Source organism: Magnolia sinica, chromosome 1 (genome assembly GCF_029962835.1).
Source record: "Magnolia sinica isolate HGM2019 chromosome 1, MsV1, whole genome shotgun sequence".
Lineage (NCBI taxonomy): Eukaryota > Viridiplantae > Streptophyta > Magnoliopsida > Magnoliales > Magnoliaceae > Magnolia > Magnolia sinica.
The window spans coordinates 112,598,690-112,615,291 of NC_080573.1; the positions used below are offsets into that span (position 1 = coordinate 112,598,690).

Sequence of the window (16,602 nt, forward strand, 5' to 3'; positions counted from 1 at the left end):
TGACATAATTCACATTCAAGAAAAGAAATATATGGAAAAGAGGAAACGATAATTTGTAAGGAGTCTGAGGGGTGATTGAATCGGGCATACCATTGTAATGGAGTCACCGTGACACCGAGGGCATGTGTAATGACTTAAGGTTCCAAATAGTACAATCTACGTACAAGAATAGTACAAGCCACGCTGCATGCTGGATCTAGCTTATATATATGAACCTACTTAGTTCTGTATATATTATCCACAAAAAGAACCTGCTTGCCTCTTAGATATTAAAAAAATAAAAATAAATAAAAAACATAGGAATTCTTTTAGTGGATCAAACTAACAGGTTTGATGGAGACAAACTTATTAAAGAGGATAACAACTTTGCTTTAATATCATATTAAAAAATAATAATAATAATTAAAAAAAATAATCAAGAACCAGAATTAAAAAAATAAAATAAAAAGAAAATGTGCTATGTCAAGCTTTATTTATAATAATAAGTGCAGTGTTACAATGGTGCTCGGGTGCTATGGAATGTAATCTTGGTCCAATAATCATTTATTCAACTAATTTGATTTATCTACTCATCCATGTGAGAGACTTATTCAACACTTTCAACATTACTATCAAAGGCTATCTTAGAGGCAGGGTCCAAATTAACATGGTGGGACATGGCATACCAATGGTCTGGATTACTGATTCATGGGTCCCACTGTTCATAACTTAAAAACCATGTGTGTATACCATGCACAGATCTGAGCCATATATTAAGTAGTTTTGGCACTCTCCTTGGCGACCAAGGCTTTTAGCCGTTGCAACAGCCAGTCGAAGTCATCTGAACTCTTGATGAGGCTGAGACGCACGTACCGGGTTCCCGCATCAAAAAGGCTACCCCTGCGGCCGATGATGCCTGCGGATCTCAGAACACTGTCGCAATCTTTATCTTCCTTCTTCTCACACTTCAGCCAACCATAAGCTGCCACGTGTACAATCATAACACTAGTCAGAAGAGTTCACACGTGCTAATATGGCATGCGTATGTGATCAGGTGGGCCGCATTATTTGGGTGCTCTGGCTAAAAATCAGGCTATTTTACTGCTTAGGTGGTCCATGGTGTTTGAAAAAAGTGGACGGCTGAAACGGGTTTTTTCTGACCGTCCATTTTTACAGTACGTCTGAGCTTCCAGTTTGTACAAATGGGCCTATATTTAAATGATCCAAAACGTTAATATGATAGGCCCCACTATGAATGGCACGTGCACGAAAAATCCCACTGCCTTTCTCTTGATTGAATCTGAACCGTTTGTCTGTCTTAACCGTCTATTTCTTACCCACCCGTCAAAGCCTCAGGATTTCCAATATGAGGGTTGTTTTTTTTCCTTGGACCGTCGACGGTGAGGCCCACTGCATCCTCAGTTTCTGCTGTACCAGTACAACCATTATACCTGAGGGCCCGGATTGGCTACTGACAGTGCTATGTGGCCCCAACCTGATATGTGTGTCCTATCCACGTCATCCATGCATTTTTTCATACTATTTTATGTGATGAGCCCAAAAATACAGTAGAAAAAATTCTAATATGGACCACACCACAGGAAAAAAGTGGTGATTGAACACTCACCATTAAAAATTTCCGAGGGGCCACAAAATTTTTGGATTAAGCTGATATTTGTATTTTCTCTTCATCAAGGTGTACGTGGCCTAATTAACTGGTATGACAAATAAGCATTACAGTAAGCCCTAAGTTTTTTTTAATGATCGGCATTTAATCTCCACTGTTTTCTTATGGTGTGGCCCAAACAAGATTTATATGTCCCTTATTTTTGGGCTCATGATCCATTATGATATGAAAAAATAGATGGACGGCTTGGATAAAACATATATGTATCATGCGGGGCCCACAGAGCATTGTGGGTAGCCACCTCGCTACATATGGTCAGTAGAGCATTGTACAATCACGGTCTAGAGATTGCACGGTACTTACAAGTGGGCCCGTTTTTCAGAGATCTAAACCGTTGATATTATGAGCCATCTCTGTCTAAATATAAAAAAGAATTAAGATTTTCGGTGGATGGCCAATAAAGAAAACAACGGATCCTAATCAACAGGCCAAATATTCTGCACCAAGGATCAACAAATCTACTAGATATTTCATATATAGGCCATCCAACGTGAGGCACATCACACTAACGGTTCTGATCGTTGAACGTTGCCCCACAACCATAAAATAGAGACTAATGAGCATGGATTCTGGTAGGGTGAGAGTTCGAAAGAAACGCACCTGGAGAAGGATCTGTAATCTTTTTGAAGTAAGAGCAGTACTTAGGAGCCAGTTTCTGGAGCGAGAAACGTTTTGACTTGGATAAGATGTTGTTTATTCTGACCCATCGATCCCTCGTCGTGTTGTGTCCAAATTGGAATAAGTCTCTTCCTCCATCTTTTAAGACAGTTTTGAGAAGTTTGAAAGCCCTCAATTGGGTGTCGCGTGAGACGCCTTGGGTGTTTAGCCGTGTATAGTTGCTCATCTTTTGATACACGTCCTCATCTTTTATCAAGGCCCACCTGCAGAAAATTCATGATCATGAGACACCCATGTTATGGTCACCCTCATCAACGGTTATGATTACAAAGGAGTGACAATGCTGCTTGATGGGCCATACATGTAAGACAATATAGAATGAAGATGTAGAAGATCAAGATTCTCGTCGGAAACATCGAGGCATTGAAAATGTCTTCCCAATCAGGTATACTTTAAGGTTATGGCATTGAATTTCAATTATCAATATATAGACGATCCAAGAATTCCACAGTACAAATCTGGAAAGACATATACAAACAATCTGAACCATTGGTCAGTTTATCTCAAATCATTTTTGTTTATTTTGTATATGTTTAGCCGGGCCTGATTTTTTACCTATGACATCCGCATTGCTGGGATTGCCTGATGAGTGGCTATAACTTTCCACACGTGTTTTTTCTCACAGGTGAGATGAATGTCACTTTGCAGGATCCTTACTTTTGCTCGGGTGGTTGACTCTCGGGAGTTTCAACACCCGGTAAGGGTTCGATTATCCATAGGTGGTAAAAATCCTGTGTGTGGGGTGTGTGTGTGCGCGTGTTTATAAAAAAAAAATAAAAAAGCACTGAGAATTACCCGAATCTACTACCAGCATGGCCGGTAGTCTTCGACAGTGTGAAAATCATGACATCTTCATCAGCTGGAGCTGGGATCGCGGTGAAATGTGGCCAGAAGTAAGTATAGTCATGGATTGTTTTGACAGATGGGCCTCGAAGAGTAGGTCGATGTAGCCGTCCATCAGGATTGTTGGGTGAAGTTACAAATTCAACAAATTCCATGGATGAATCAGATTTGTTTTTCCACATGCGTGCGTCTCCTTCCCATTCGTATTCATCTGATTCAAAAAATTCGGTCTGGCTTCTGAATCCCTGTAATTTGGTATCTTGGTCAGGTTCAATCTCATGAAATATTCACATTTTCTAAGTGTGAAAAATATATAGATTAAATTAGAATGCTTTTTTTTTTTTCCTTTCAATATAACACAAATGAGCCATCTTTTGCAATTTTTCAAAAAACTTAGAAATTTGAAAATCACAAATCACTTTGAAGCTTTCTTGAAATGAGCCACAAGCCAAAAGGTGGCCCAAAGTATAACTCATTGATACACCACACTCTGACAGCTTAAGCTTTTAGAGTAAATGATTGTTTGACATGAAATCAAAGCGAAAGGTTTTATAGAAGGTCTTATGTTCAAATCTCGAGAATAGCAAATATGCCTGAAAAATCAGGTCCAGCCCAAGGACCTTGACAATCAAGCCCAACCTATTTATTGTGTGAGTGTCCCTCCACCCTTGTACAGAGACATGTATGAAAGTTGAAATTGGAAATTAAAACAAAAAATTATTATTTTTTTCAATTTCCCTAAATTTAAACATTAGAGTTCAAAAACAATAATTAAAAATGCAAAATATGCAAAATCATGAATTAGTAAATACTGTGAACAATCAAATCAATTGAACAATCTAAGCCTCTGATTGTGAAGATTGAACACTTGTTTGTTGAAATATTGCCCCTAGATTTTATTTTATCTTTTTCATTTTTAACCATCCAAAAAATCAGGAAGCCAAATCACAACCGACCAAATTGTAGAATCCACTGTTTGAAAGTCACAACCCCAAAATTAGATCAGTTGACAAGTCGTTTGCTGGGCAATTTCATCATTTAAGAAAAATAACCTATTTAATGTAATTGTCGTTAGGAAAACCCAACTGAGGCATCGAAATGAAAATCACTTAATAAAGTTTGTTAATAAAAAGTTTCTTAAAAAATAAAAAGATACTGGGATGTCAATTCCAAAAAATGAGGTATTATTTTATAAAAATCCCCAAATTAGAATGCGAAAGTTTTATTTAATCCTGTTTATATTCCAAATTAAAATGCAAAAGTTGTATTATTAACCGGATAATAAGGAGCTGCCGCTACGACGCTTGCCGGATGTGACGAATTATCTTCCGAGAGTGCATACACTGCTGCATTAAGAAGTTGTGTTGCGCCATCACCAAAAATAATGAATCTACCATCTGTAATTGCGTTTCTGGTGACGGCGTGCAGGCGTTGGATGAGTGTCCTGAGCTCGATCGAGATGGTTGAACGATCACTGAAACTGTAGCTCATACGGTGCCATCCCGCCACGACAACGGCGCTGCTGGCTGCGTGCTTCTTCCAATATGGCTCCAAGAACAGTGGATCTCCACTGCAAAGATGGTATAGATAAAGAAATAAATCATAATGAATGTGCTGACCAATTACTGAAGGGTTATTATTCTTCTTGTTTTAAATTGGGTTTGCGCATGCCGAATTTGCGAAATACTATCAAATCGGCCGTGGATTCCTATTTTAATTTCCTTTTTACTATTAAAATAAGTTTTAGTTTGATTATAACTCTTCATCTGTTAGGATTTAGAAGTTGTGCCAACATCTTAGAATAATCAGGAGAACAGCATGGTGAAGCCAAATAGTACACGCAGAAAACCATGCACACTAGTAGGAATCACGACCGTCTATTTATAGGAAGTCGCAAGGGTTGTAAACTCATATAATCATTCATCGATCAATTTACGAATTTTTTAGAATATTGTTTCTATTTTTTTGTTTTTTTTGTTTTCCCTCGTGGATTCGAAAAGTCTATATGAGGAGTCCAAGGATTGGGGAAGACTCTGATCAACCTCATCATGTTCATCTCCGCATCACATAATAACCCCCAATATCAACGGTTTGGATCAATTGAATCTTCGCCTCACTTGGACAAACTGAAATTGGAATAGTGATTACACCATCTAATAAGAATCTCAAAATGTGAATTTTTATACACTCATTTTGAAATGAGGAAGTAGGCTACAAATTGTAGTTACATCTCTTTCAAGAATATGTAAATTTGTGTAACTTATCAAAAGTCATGATAGTTAACATCTCCAAGCCACTACTCGGCTCGAACCCAAATGAGTTAGTACAAGTCACCAAGGAATTAAAAACCATGGTTGAAACAAGAACAAAGCATACCTAGCAGCATCGGCAGGACAATCGGGTGTGAATTTGGAGCAATCGGGCCCTCCATAACAAGAATGACACTCGCAAATGGGCTTGCCATCCGAACCAATGGACCCATCTAAGAAAGCTTCCCCATGGCCAGAGCAAGAAATAGAAGCAACAGCTTCTGCCTCCAAGGCAGCTTCCTTAGTCCATGTGAGTTCATTCTCATGGCTTGAGCATGAGCCAAAGAAGAGATTGAGAGAAATAAAGATAGAGAGATAGAGAAAGTACTTGAAGCTATCCATCTTGAATGTGAGATTCTTTTGTGAGGTTTGCTATGTGAGATCTTTTTATAATGTTTATAAGTAATGGTCAAATATTCTTTAAGAACTTCTCGAAGTTATTGTCTTGATTTACAAGCAAATGATCTTTCTCATTTGGCTAATTACTCTGGCCATGTACATGGATCTATATTCAATAATCCCTGCGGCTTTCACTTTGACACGCTCTCTCTTGGAAAATGAGAGAAATCTTCAACGCTTGTGTTTTTGTCAAAGAAGCCCTCTCTAGAGTTCCTCATTCTCTGTTACTTGCTTTGTGCTGTCTTCTAATCTAATTACGGGTACCTTTGTAGCCTGTATTTGGATCTATTGCCTCCTCAAATTTTTTGGATAACCTTACTTTTTAGGTGGGCCACAAGGGACATTGAATGACTATTTTTTTTAGCCGTTCATTTGTTTTGATACCTTGATCTAAAAAAGGTCTCAGCTGATCCAAAGCTAAGATGTCACACGTGTCATAGGAGTGGATGTGTGCGTGTTTACATGATGTGTGGAATTAGCAGACGTTGTTGTGTTGTATGTATTTATGTATAGATCTCACACGCAATTAGTTGATTGTATTTGTGTGGAAGCGGATTGGCTGGTGTACCACACACCAGCGATCTAGCTAGTGTTTTGACGTCAGCAAGTTATGTGGGTCATATCATGAGGTGTGTGTTATATCCAAACCGTACGTTCATTTGGAGAGCTAGTCGTAAGGCTTGAGAAGAAAAATGAGATAGATATAAAGATCAAGTAGACCACACTGCAAAAAGTAGTAGGGGATTGAACGTCTACCATTAAAACGCTTTTGGGTATCACAAGATGTTTTGGATCAATATGATGTGAAAATCACCATCCCGCTGCTATTTGTGGTGTGGTCTAGTTGAGCTTTGGATATGATTCATTTTTTGGCTTATGCTGTAAAATATTCTCAACAAATGGATGAACAATGTAGATATAATAAATACATCATATTGGGGGGCATGTAACTTTGATCTCCTTTGAATGGTTCCTACAAAGAGTTTGAAGAACATCAGCGCACGCCTTCACAACGAGCTTACTAGGGATGAAAGTCAGGCAGGTCGGGTTGGGCCGGGTCGGGTCACTCAACCTATCTTAACCCAAGGTTTCTATACTTCACCCCTAACACCATCTCAAGTTCAGAATTTTCAACACAAGTCCAACTGAAGGTTGGTTGGGTGGATAGACGCTAATATTTTCGTTGTTACATTACTTTATTATATTTCAATACAAGTCCTATTTTTTTACCTATAATTTTATAAAGTATATATGTAATTATTTATGGTAAAGAATTTTATTTTTTTATAAACAAACAAGGTAAAATATAAAACTACTCTTTTAAAGTTGTGTTGTGTAGTATGCAATCCATTTGAGAGAGAGAAATCCAGCATATCTTGTTAACTTAAGTCATTGAAAATGGCGTGGACCAATGAGACCCGATAGCATTGAAATTTCTTATGCCTTTAACACATAAAATCTATACTCAATTATTATTTATAACTTATATATTTATTGGTTTAAGTTAGGTTGAACAACCAAAGATCTCAACTCAAGCCTGACTCAACCTTTATAGGGCTAGTGTTCATAGAGCCCACGCTCGTGGCCAAACCCCATATATCCTGCACGGGCCCAACCCAATGTCTGGTTGGTCACATGTGGGTTGAATTCGCCTGTCTTTCCGCCCTAAAGTGTATCCACACTAGCTGGTGTGCGGTACACCAGCCAATCCGCTTGGATTTGTGTCGTGCGGGTGACAATCTGCTCGTCGAACAGGTTCTGTCATTATGAAAAGTATATGGTGGAAAAATGAGGCTGATCACGCACTAGTGGGCCATGCCTGTACTTGACCAGATTGACGGCTGTCCGTTGTTTTCTACAGAAGCGAATTGGCTGGCGTACCACACACCAGCAATCTGGCTGCTGTAGATACGTGTCTTGCGAAGTCGAGTGCTGCCGCTTCTCAAGCTCTAAGTTGTACGAATGGTTTAAAGGAGATCAAAGTTAAATGTCCCTCAAAATTTTGTATTTATTATATCCACACCATTAATCTATTTTTCGAGATCATTTAAGAGTACAACACCAGAAATGATTCGTATCCAAATCTTAAGTGACCACACCACAAATAACAATAAGATAATGATTCTCACCGTTAAAACATTCGTTGCACCCACTATACCGTTTATTTTCTATCCAACCTACTCATAAGGTCACACAGACCTGGATGAAGATGAAAAACAAATATCATATTGATCCAAAACTTAAATGACCCCAAAAGGGTTTCAAGGGTAGACGATTCAATTCCCTGCTACCTTTTGTACTGTGGTCCACTTGATCTTTGGATCTTTCTTACTTTTTAGTTCAAGCTTTACCACGATCTCGCGAAATTGAAGGACGGTTGGGATATAACACTTACATCGTGATAGGACCCATGAAACTTGGTGACGTCAACACATCAGCCATACTAGTGATGTATGCTACACCAGCCAATCCGCCCACATGATGAGAGGATTGCCTAATTTTTGCGTCCTGTATTTGTAATTGTCGTGCCAACGGATTAGACAGGTTGAATGTTATTTAAAGATCACGTGTTGACAATTAAATGCACGAAAATTCGTGGATCATGACTTCTTCGGATTTGACTGACTGGGCTACGTGATAATGTCGGTGCTGAGAAGATTGCTACAGCAAATCGCGGTTAGACGTCTTTTTTGACTGATATCATCTTTATGACACGGACTGCTTACTAACCTCGCTCGTCCCTATTGCAAAAAATATTGATTTTAATAAAATATATTTTAAATATTAAAATAATATATAATATATAAAAAGTTGTTTTGAAAAATACTTTTCTGTGGGTTTTGGAGAATAGTCCCACGTGAAAAAGAGAAGAGAAAAACTGTGGTTTATATGAAGGATGTGGAGTATTATAATATTTACCTACGCAGTCCGTGGAATATGGACTTACGCACTGGAACACCTCCGCGCGCGCTCGGGCTTGGACTCGGACTCGGGCACGGGCACGGGCACGGTGCGAGGGCGTGGGCATGTGAGGCAGTGTGGTTGTAGAGGCGCTAGTGGCGCGCTTTGCACTTCGCATGTTCGCATCGTGTCGCAGATGGACTAAAGGACTGGGAGAGAAATCTCTCGGTATAAATAGAGGGACTGAAAAGAGCTGTTGCAGTAGAAACTGTAATAGCTGAGCCATTAGTGTAGGGTCTAGCTGTAACTGTTGCATGGCTAGCCCAACAGCTAGAAAACGGCTAGCTGTTGTCTCACAACAGTTAGCATGCAGCAGCTTAATTGCTCATGCACAATAGTCAGAAAATGGCCATAAAACTGCTAGTTTTCCAACAGCCAGAAATGACTTAATGGAATTTAAGTCTGTGGACCATAACCTCCTATCTACCATAGCCTATAAAAGGAGGACCTGAATAGGTTTCCAATCCATTTAAACTCACTCCAGCAAACCCGTACGAACTAAGACAGCCAGCCTCTCTCCACTCATATATTCTAGTGTTTCCAGGAACGTAGCAATACTTAAATCTTAGCTTGAAGAACAGACTAGCGGTGTAGTCTAGGACGGTTCAACTGAACTAGTGGCTGAAGATTTGAACTGACCTGTGCAGAAGTCGAAACTACTTTTTCTCTTCTTTTCTTCTTCTCTTGTAATTTTTTTCCTTTATACTATAATACTGCCAGAAAGTGTGTAATTGAGTTCTATTTTGTAGGCCTTCGTGTTTGCTGAACACAGACCCACTCCAGGCTCGTCGTATCCTAGAAGTTGTTTGCCTGTAACTTATCAGCATACTCAATTCATTTGAGTAGGGGCAAATAACGCTTTAAGGACAGCGTTTCAGACGTGCTTCAGCCTGTCTTGATTTTTGATTATTTTGCAATTTTCGGTTTCCACATTATACAGAAATACATTAATCTGTATAATTTCCAACAGTCCCTAGCTCCGAAAGGGCAGTTCTGTGGGTGAGTCCACCGTGATGTATCTGTACATCCAAACTGTCTATCCCTTTTATCGGATTATTTTAAGGCATCGAAACAAAAATGAGGTAGATCCAACGATCAATTGGACCACACCAAATGATAAGCTTAGTTGCATTAAAATGCACGAGGCATTAATTGTCAGTTGCATTAAGGGCCAATTTGGCCGAGTGGATTGGAAGGGATTGAATGGTATTAGGGTGGATGGCATGGATTTCTAGGTAATGATGATGTTGTCAGTGGATTGTCTTGAGATCCATGGGATTGCTGTATCCCTAAATTGCTAGTCTGTTTGGCACGCCCGACCAATCCCGGGATTAAACCTTCCCATCCCTTCCAATCCCTCAAACCAAACACGTCCTAGGCAAATTTGAACGGATTAGTGTGGATTGGATGAGATTTAAAGGTAATGATGGTGTTGTTAGTGGATTGTCTTAAGATCCATGGGATTGGGATCAGATCACCGACTCTGTTTGGCATGCTCGGCTAATCCCGAGATTTAACTTCCAATCCCTTCCAATACCATCCAATCCCTTCTAATCCGACCGGCCAAATAGGTCCTAAATGCAAGAGTCATCTGTGGTGTGATCCATTTGATCTTATATCTGCCTCATTTTTGATGACTTAAAATAATTTGAGAAAAGGGATAGACAGTTTGGATGTACAGATACATCACGGTGGGCCCACCCACAGAACTGCTCGTTCGGAGTTAGGGACAGGCGAGGGTAGTACACAATCTGCATCCCATTATTATCCAATTGATTGTGTGTGAGAGGGGAACGGATTGGCTACTCCCCCTGCCACCAGCCCCGTGGCTGGTGGTTGGGGAATCGGATTGCGTACTGAGTTACTCAGTACGCTCTTATCGTACTAAGTAAACTTTGTTGGGCCCATCATGAATGCATGTAGTTTATCCACACCGTCCATTCGTTTTTTCAGATCATTTTAGGGGTTGAGACAAAAATTTAAATATATCAAAAGCTCAAGTGGACCATACCACATGAAACAGTAGAAATATTGATTTCTACCACTGAAACATTCTTAAGGCCAACAGTGGTGTTTATTTGTCATCCAACCATTTTATAAGATCATACAGACATAGATGAAGGGAAAAAACAAATATAAGCTTAATCTAAAACTTTTGTGGCCCCCAAGAACTTTTCAACGGTAGATGTTCAATTCACACTGTTTCATGTGGTGTGTTCCGCTTGAGTTTTTGATATCATTCATTTTTTGGATGAACCCCTAAAATTATCTATAAAAATGGATGAACGGAACGGATGAAATTCATGAATGACAGTAGGCCCCACAGGGTATACTCAGTACGCTAGGCGTATTGAGTTACTCAGTACGCAATCCGCTTCTGATGGTCGGTGCTCTGTGGGCCTCACCATGATGTATGTGCTTCATCCATTCCGTTTATCTATTTTTAAAGATCATTGTAGGGCTTGATAAAAAAATGATAGGAATATAAATCTCAAGTGGACCACACCACACCACAGGAAAACAATAGTGATTGGATATCCACCATTAAAATCCTCCTAAGGCCCACTGTACTATTTATTTGACATCCAATGATTAGGTCATACAGACCCAGATGAAGGGAAAAAACTAAGATCATCTTGATCCAAAACTTTTATGGCCCCCAAAAAGTTTTTAATGGTCGAAGTTCATTTAACATTGTTTTCTGTGATGTGGTCCACTTGAGATTGGATTAATATACCCCAGTTTTGGTCTCATATCATAAAATATCTAGAAAAATAGATGGATGGCGTGGATGAAACACGTACATCATGGTGGGCCCACAGAGCACCGACCACCAGCCATTGGCTGGTGGCAGGGGGAGTAGCCAATCCGTTTCCGTGTGAGAGATCATCATCTGTATCAACGTTGCGTATTTTCCTACTTGCTTTTTCAGTTTTTGCTGCTCATTTTACTATTAGATCTGTGTCATTTTTTGACTCATGGCTTAATATGAGCTGATAAATATGATGGACGGGGTGGATTTCTTATAAACATCACGGTGGACCCCACCTAACATCTAAGAGCAGAAACTTCCCACCACATGGCATCCCTGGTATAATGGATATCTATTGGACGCGAATTTCCATGACTTGCAGGGAACCCATGCAACGAAGGACACAAATGACGCGGCTTCGGTGGATCCCTGATTGAGGGGCCCAACTTGATTATATGTATTATATCCATGCCATTCATGCGTTTCACCAGCTTATTATAGGGCATAATATAAAAAATTTGCAGCAGATAAAAATCACAGGTGGACCACACCACATGAAACAGTTGTGAGTAACATTAAAAACTTGTTGTGGGCCACGATCAAGCTGATATTTTTGTTTTCCCTTCGTTCATGTCTGTGTGACTCAACAGGTTTGATGGCAAATAAAATTTACGGTGGACTTCAAGAAGCTTTAAATTGTGGGCGTTCAATTAGAGGTGGGCATCAAGTCGAGTGGGACCGAGTTAGGTCCAACTGTATTCCATCCGGTTTTGAAAAATGCCAAACCCAAACTCGATCGGACTCGGTACCGAGTCCAGCATGCATGATTCGATCCAAGTCCAGGTCTAGGCTGGCCTGATCCAAACCAAGTTCGACCCGATCAAAAATACCAAGTTGGATCGAGTTGGCACCGATTCGGATCAGGATAAAATGGATGGACTGGGGAGATAAAATGTATAAATCATGGTGGACCTCATAGAGTTTACTCGTACTGAAGTTTTTTTTTTTTTTGTTAGCCTGTTAGTACACCCCACTGTCAGTTCCAACTCACTGTTCATCACCCCCACTAGGGATTGATGCCAAAACCTCAGTGTTGAAACGAGGTGTCTTTCACTCATTCTACCACTTGAGCTATGGATCAGGGTGTACTTGTACTGAGTTACTCAATATGCAACCCACTTCCTTCCATCTCCACCATTTCTTATGTGTAGTCCATCCTCCTGACATTTTTTTATTTAAAAAAAGCACCTCGTGGGCTACTGGCTGCCGCTTGCCAGACATGAGAGAGAGAGAGAGAGAGAGAGAGAGAGGAGGGTGGCTGCTGCACGGGATGGGACGGCCGATTGGTGTCGGACGGAAAGGCGTTGGGTTTTTCGGAATCGATGCGTGCAGCAAGTAGGGTAGAGATGATTATGAATTTTATACACACACACACAGGAGAAGGTTCTATATGGTCGAGCTCGTGGGAACTTCCCATGATGTCGAGCTGTGTGGGCTCCACCGTTATGCGTGTCGAACATCAACACCATGTATTTGATGGATCCCCTTTAAATGATGGGATATCTCAAAAATCAGCCATATAAGGAAGTCAGGTGGGCCATGCCATCTAAAATAATGTAAAGACATGCCTAAAACATATAAAAACACTTGGTAGGGCTCACCTAAAATTTGGATGCATCTGAAACTTATTCTGACCCCTCGTACAAGTGGAACACACATAATGGATGGCGTGGATTTGTTAACCACACCTCGGTGTGCCCAACAAATGATTATGAATGTTTTAATGGGAGGATAACTATGTGGTGTGGCCCACAAAAGTCATGGATTGACTTGATTTTTAAGCACGAGGCCCACCATGGAATGTTGTATCTGCCTGATGGGGTAGATGTTCGGCACGCATAACAGTGGGGCACACACATCTCAACCTCATGGGAAGTTCCCATGAGCTCTACCATATAGAACCTTTTCCCTACACACACACACACACCCAACAACCCGAGTCGGTCGGGTTTCGAATCGGGTCATTTTTGACAGATCAAGTTTCAGGTCGAGTTACCGGCCGGTAACTCGCACTTGACTTGGTTTGAATACGGATCGGGCGAAGCCTACTTGGTTTAAACCAACTCAGCCATTTGGTTCGAGTCCAGTCGGTCCAAACGAGTTGGACGAGTCGGTTCATACCCAGCTCTATGTTCAATTACCCTTATTTTTTAAGGTTTGGTCCACCTTAGATTTAGACCTGCTGCATGTTTTTGGTTTCATGCCCTAAAATGAGTTGCCAAAACAGATGAACAGCATGGTTACACGACGCATGTATCAATGTAAGCCCCGCAGTGTGATTGACAATTAAAAACTTTTCACAGCCACAAAAGCTTTAGATCAAGCTGATGTTTGTTTTTGCCCTTTATCCATATATTGTGGACCCTATCGGATGGCAAATAAACATTACAGTGGGCATTAAGGTGGGCATAAGAAGTTTTTAACGGTGGATATGGTGGGGTCCACGTGAGATTTGTATCTGCTGCATTTTTCAGCTCATGCCCTAAAATGGATATACAATACATACATCAAGGTGGGCCCCACCGTCAGGGCCGCACCTAATCCGCTCCCTGCAACAAAAGAGTCTGCGGGACCCACCATGATGCGTGCGGGGCATCAACTCGGTCCATCGTCGGCGCTATTTCATGTTAGACGTGAGCCCAAATATCGGGCGCGGCTTCAGTGGATCCCCGTATCCAGCTAGGTCGGAGGATCCCTGACTGTGGCCCACCATGATTTATGTAACTTACATCCATGCCGTTCATCCGTTTTGACATATCACTTTAGGGCACGATCCAAAAAAATGAAACAGATCCAATATTAAGTGTACCACACCACAGGGAACATTGGTGATTGAATACCCACCATTAAAAACTTCTCGGGGGCCACCCGAATGTTTATTTTCCATCCAAGCTGTTAACAAGATAAAAAAGACGTGGATTAAGAGACCACACAAATATCAACTTCATCCAAAACTTTTGTGGCCCACGAAAAGTTTTTAATGGCCAATCACTATGGTTTCCATTAGTGTCGTCCCTCTGCTTAAAATGGGTTGTCAAAATGGATGAACGGCGTGGATGCACGCACGGTGCATACATCACGGTTATCCCCACAAACATGGATCCACACACCGCACGCTGAAATATCAGGGCATCCTAAAACTTAAGTGGGCGACACCACCGGGAACAACAAAGTTGGATACGGCTTCCATTGAAAACTTCTTGGGCCCACCAAAGTTTTGAATCAAGCTGACCAGAGCCATTAATTTGGAAGGCATTCGTCTTTGAGTCCAAAAATTGCAGCGACTTCACTAGTATAATCATCTAACAGATTGAACCCAAATCATCACGGGTGAACTCAAGACCACCCCATAAGAAGCAGTGGTGAATGAATGCACTTCGTTGAAAACTTCCTAGGGCCCACTGTAATGTTTATTTGTTATCCAACCTGTTGATTAGATCACACAGACCTCCATGAATGGATAACACAAATATCAGCTTGATCCAAAACTTTTGTGGCTCTCAAGAGGTTTTTAATGGTGGTCACTCAATCACCACTGTTTCTTATGGTGTGGTCCACCTGAGATTTGAATCTGACTCATTTTTGGACTAATACTCTAAAATAATATGGAAATATGGCTGAGTGGCTAGGATAAAACATGCACATACATCATGCTGGGCAGGGAGAGCTTCTGCAGCACCGACGTGGTTCATGGGGCAGTTACTACAGAATTCGAGTACCATTTTCTACTCAATATCCCTTTCAATACCATATAGCAAGCAGATTAGGTGTTACCCTTACAGTAGGGCCCACCTTGATGATTTGTTGTATATCCATGCTGTCCATCCATTTCTCCAGCCCATTTTAGAACACGGTCCCAAAAATTAAGCAAACATAAATCTTAGTGGACCACACCAAAGGAAACAATGGTGATTGAGTGCCTTACCATTAAAAATTCCAAAGGATCCATCGTAAAGGTTATTCGTAATGTTTATTTTGCATTAACATCAAGAAGACATGGATGAAGAGAAAAATGCAAAGATCAGCTTCATCTAAAATTTTTATGGCCCATAAAAGTTTTTTAATGGTCATTCGTCATTGTTTCTAGTGGTATGGTCTACCGGACGTTATCAACGAGTTGATTTTGATCTTCTTAAAGTTTAGATTTGCATCCTAAAATGAGATTTAAAAAAAAGAAAAAGAAGAAAGAGAGATGAATGGTGTGGATATACAATCAAAAATATATTTGTTGGGCTCCACATGGTTTGGTGCAATATTGATTATTCACTGTCAGGGATTGTCTTGAAATCCGATAGTTTGAAAGGACATGTTATTACATTGTATGCCATGATTGGATTGAGCATAGATGCAACGAAAAATCCACAATCTTAGGATGTTGGAGAAATCAAGCATACTTTTTTACGGTTGAGATAATGTTAACAACTTTTGTGGAACCTGCTGTGATGTATGTCTTATATCTATACCATCCATTCATTTTGTGAGGTTATTTTATGGTTTGGGCCAAAAATGGAGGTAGATCCAAAGCTTACACAGACCACACCGTGAAAATCAACGAGGACAATGATGCTGACCATTGAAACCTTTCTAGGGCCCACCTTGATATTAATTTGCCATCCAACTTGTTCACAAGTTCACACAGTCCTAGATAAAAGGAAAACACAAATATCGGCTTCATTCAAAACTTCTATAGCTGTCAAGAAGTTTTCAATGCCTTCAATTCCCATTAGTTTCTGTAGTGTGGTCTACTTGAGCTTTAGATCTATCTGATTTTTGTGATCATAACTTAAAATGATCTTGAAATATAGATGGATGATGTGGATATAACCCGTGCATGATGGTGGGATCTACAAATCTAACTGACAACAACACTACCTTTTGTTGGACGTCATATGGATTTGAAGCCTCTATTACTACTGGTTTACAAAAAACACGGG

The 16,602-nt window shown here is 40.3% G+C and overlaps 1 protein-coding gene across 1 annotated transcript; it reads right to left on the reverse strand.

The window, feature by feature from the left end:
* Positions 1-657: 657 nt before the first annotated feature.
* Positions 658-6,103, reverse strand: LOC131254330 (tryptophan aminotransferase-related protein 3-like). Its single transcript, XM_058255321.1, has 5 exons — positions 5,564-6,103; positions 4,463-4,757; positions 3,140-3,432; positions 2,267-2,547; positions 658-961 (listed from the first exon to the last, which is right to left on the reverse strand). Exons 1-5 carry the CDS (start codon positions 5,836-5,838, stop codon positions 753-755), a joined length of 1,353 nt encoding a protein of 450 aa, XP_058111304.1. The 5' UTR covers positions 5,839-6,103; the 3' UTR covers positions 658-752.
* Between the last annotated feature and the right edge of the window lie 10,499 nt (positions 6,104-16,602).

What these genes read in the sequence shown, in the direction of transcription:
- LOC131254330 (XM_058255321.1), bottom strand. Translation starts at nt 5,838, where the DNA reads ATGGATAGCTTCAAGTACTTTCTCTATCTCTCTATCTTTATTTCTCTC. An exon ending in CGGCAGCTCCTTATTATCCG is followed by an intron (nt 3,433 to 4,462) that starts GTTAATAATACA and finishes ACCAAATTACAG; the next exon opens with GGATTCAGAAGCCAGACCGA. An exon ending in CATGCTGGTAGTAGATTCGG is followed by an intron (nt 2,548 to 3,139) that starts GTAATTCTCAGT and finishes AATTTTCTGCAG; the next exon opens with GTGGGCCTTGATAAAAGATG.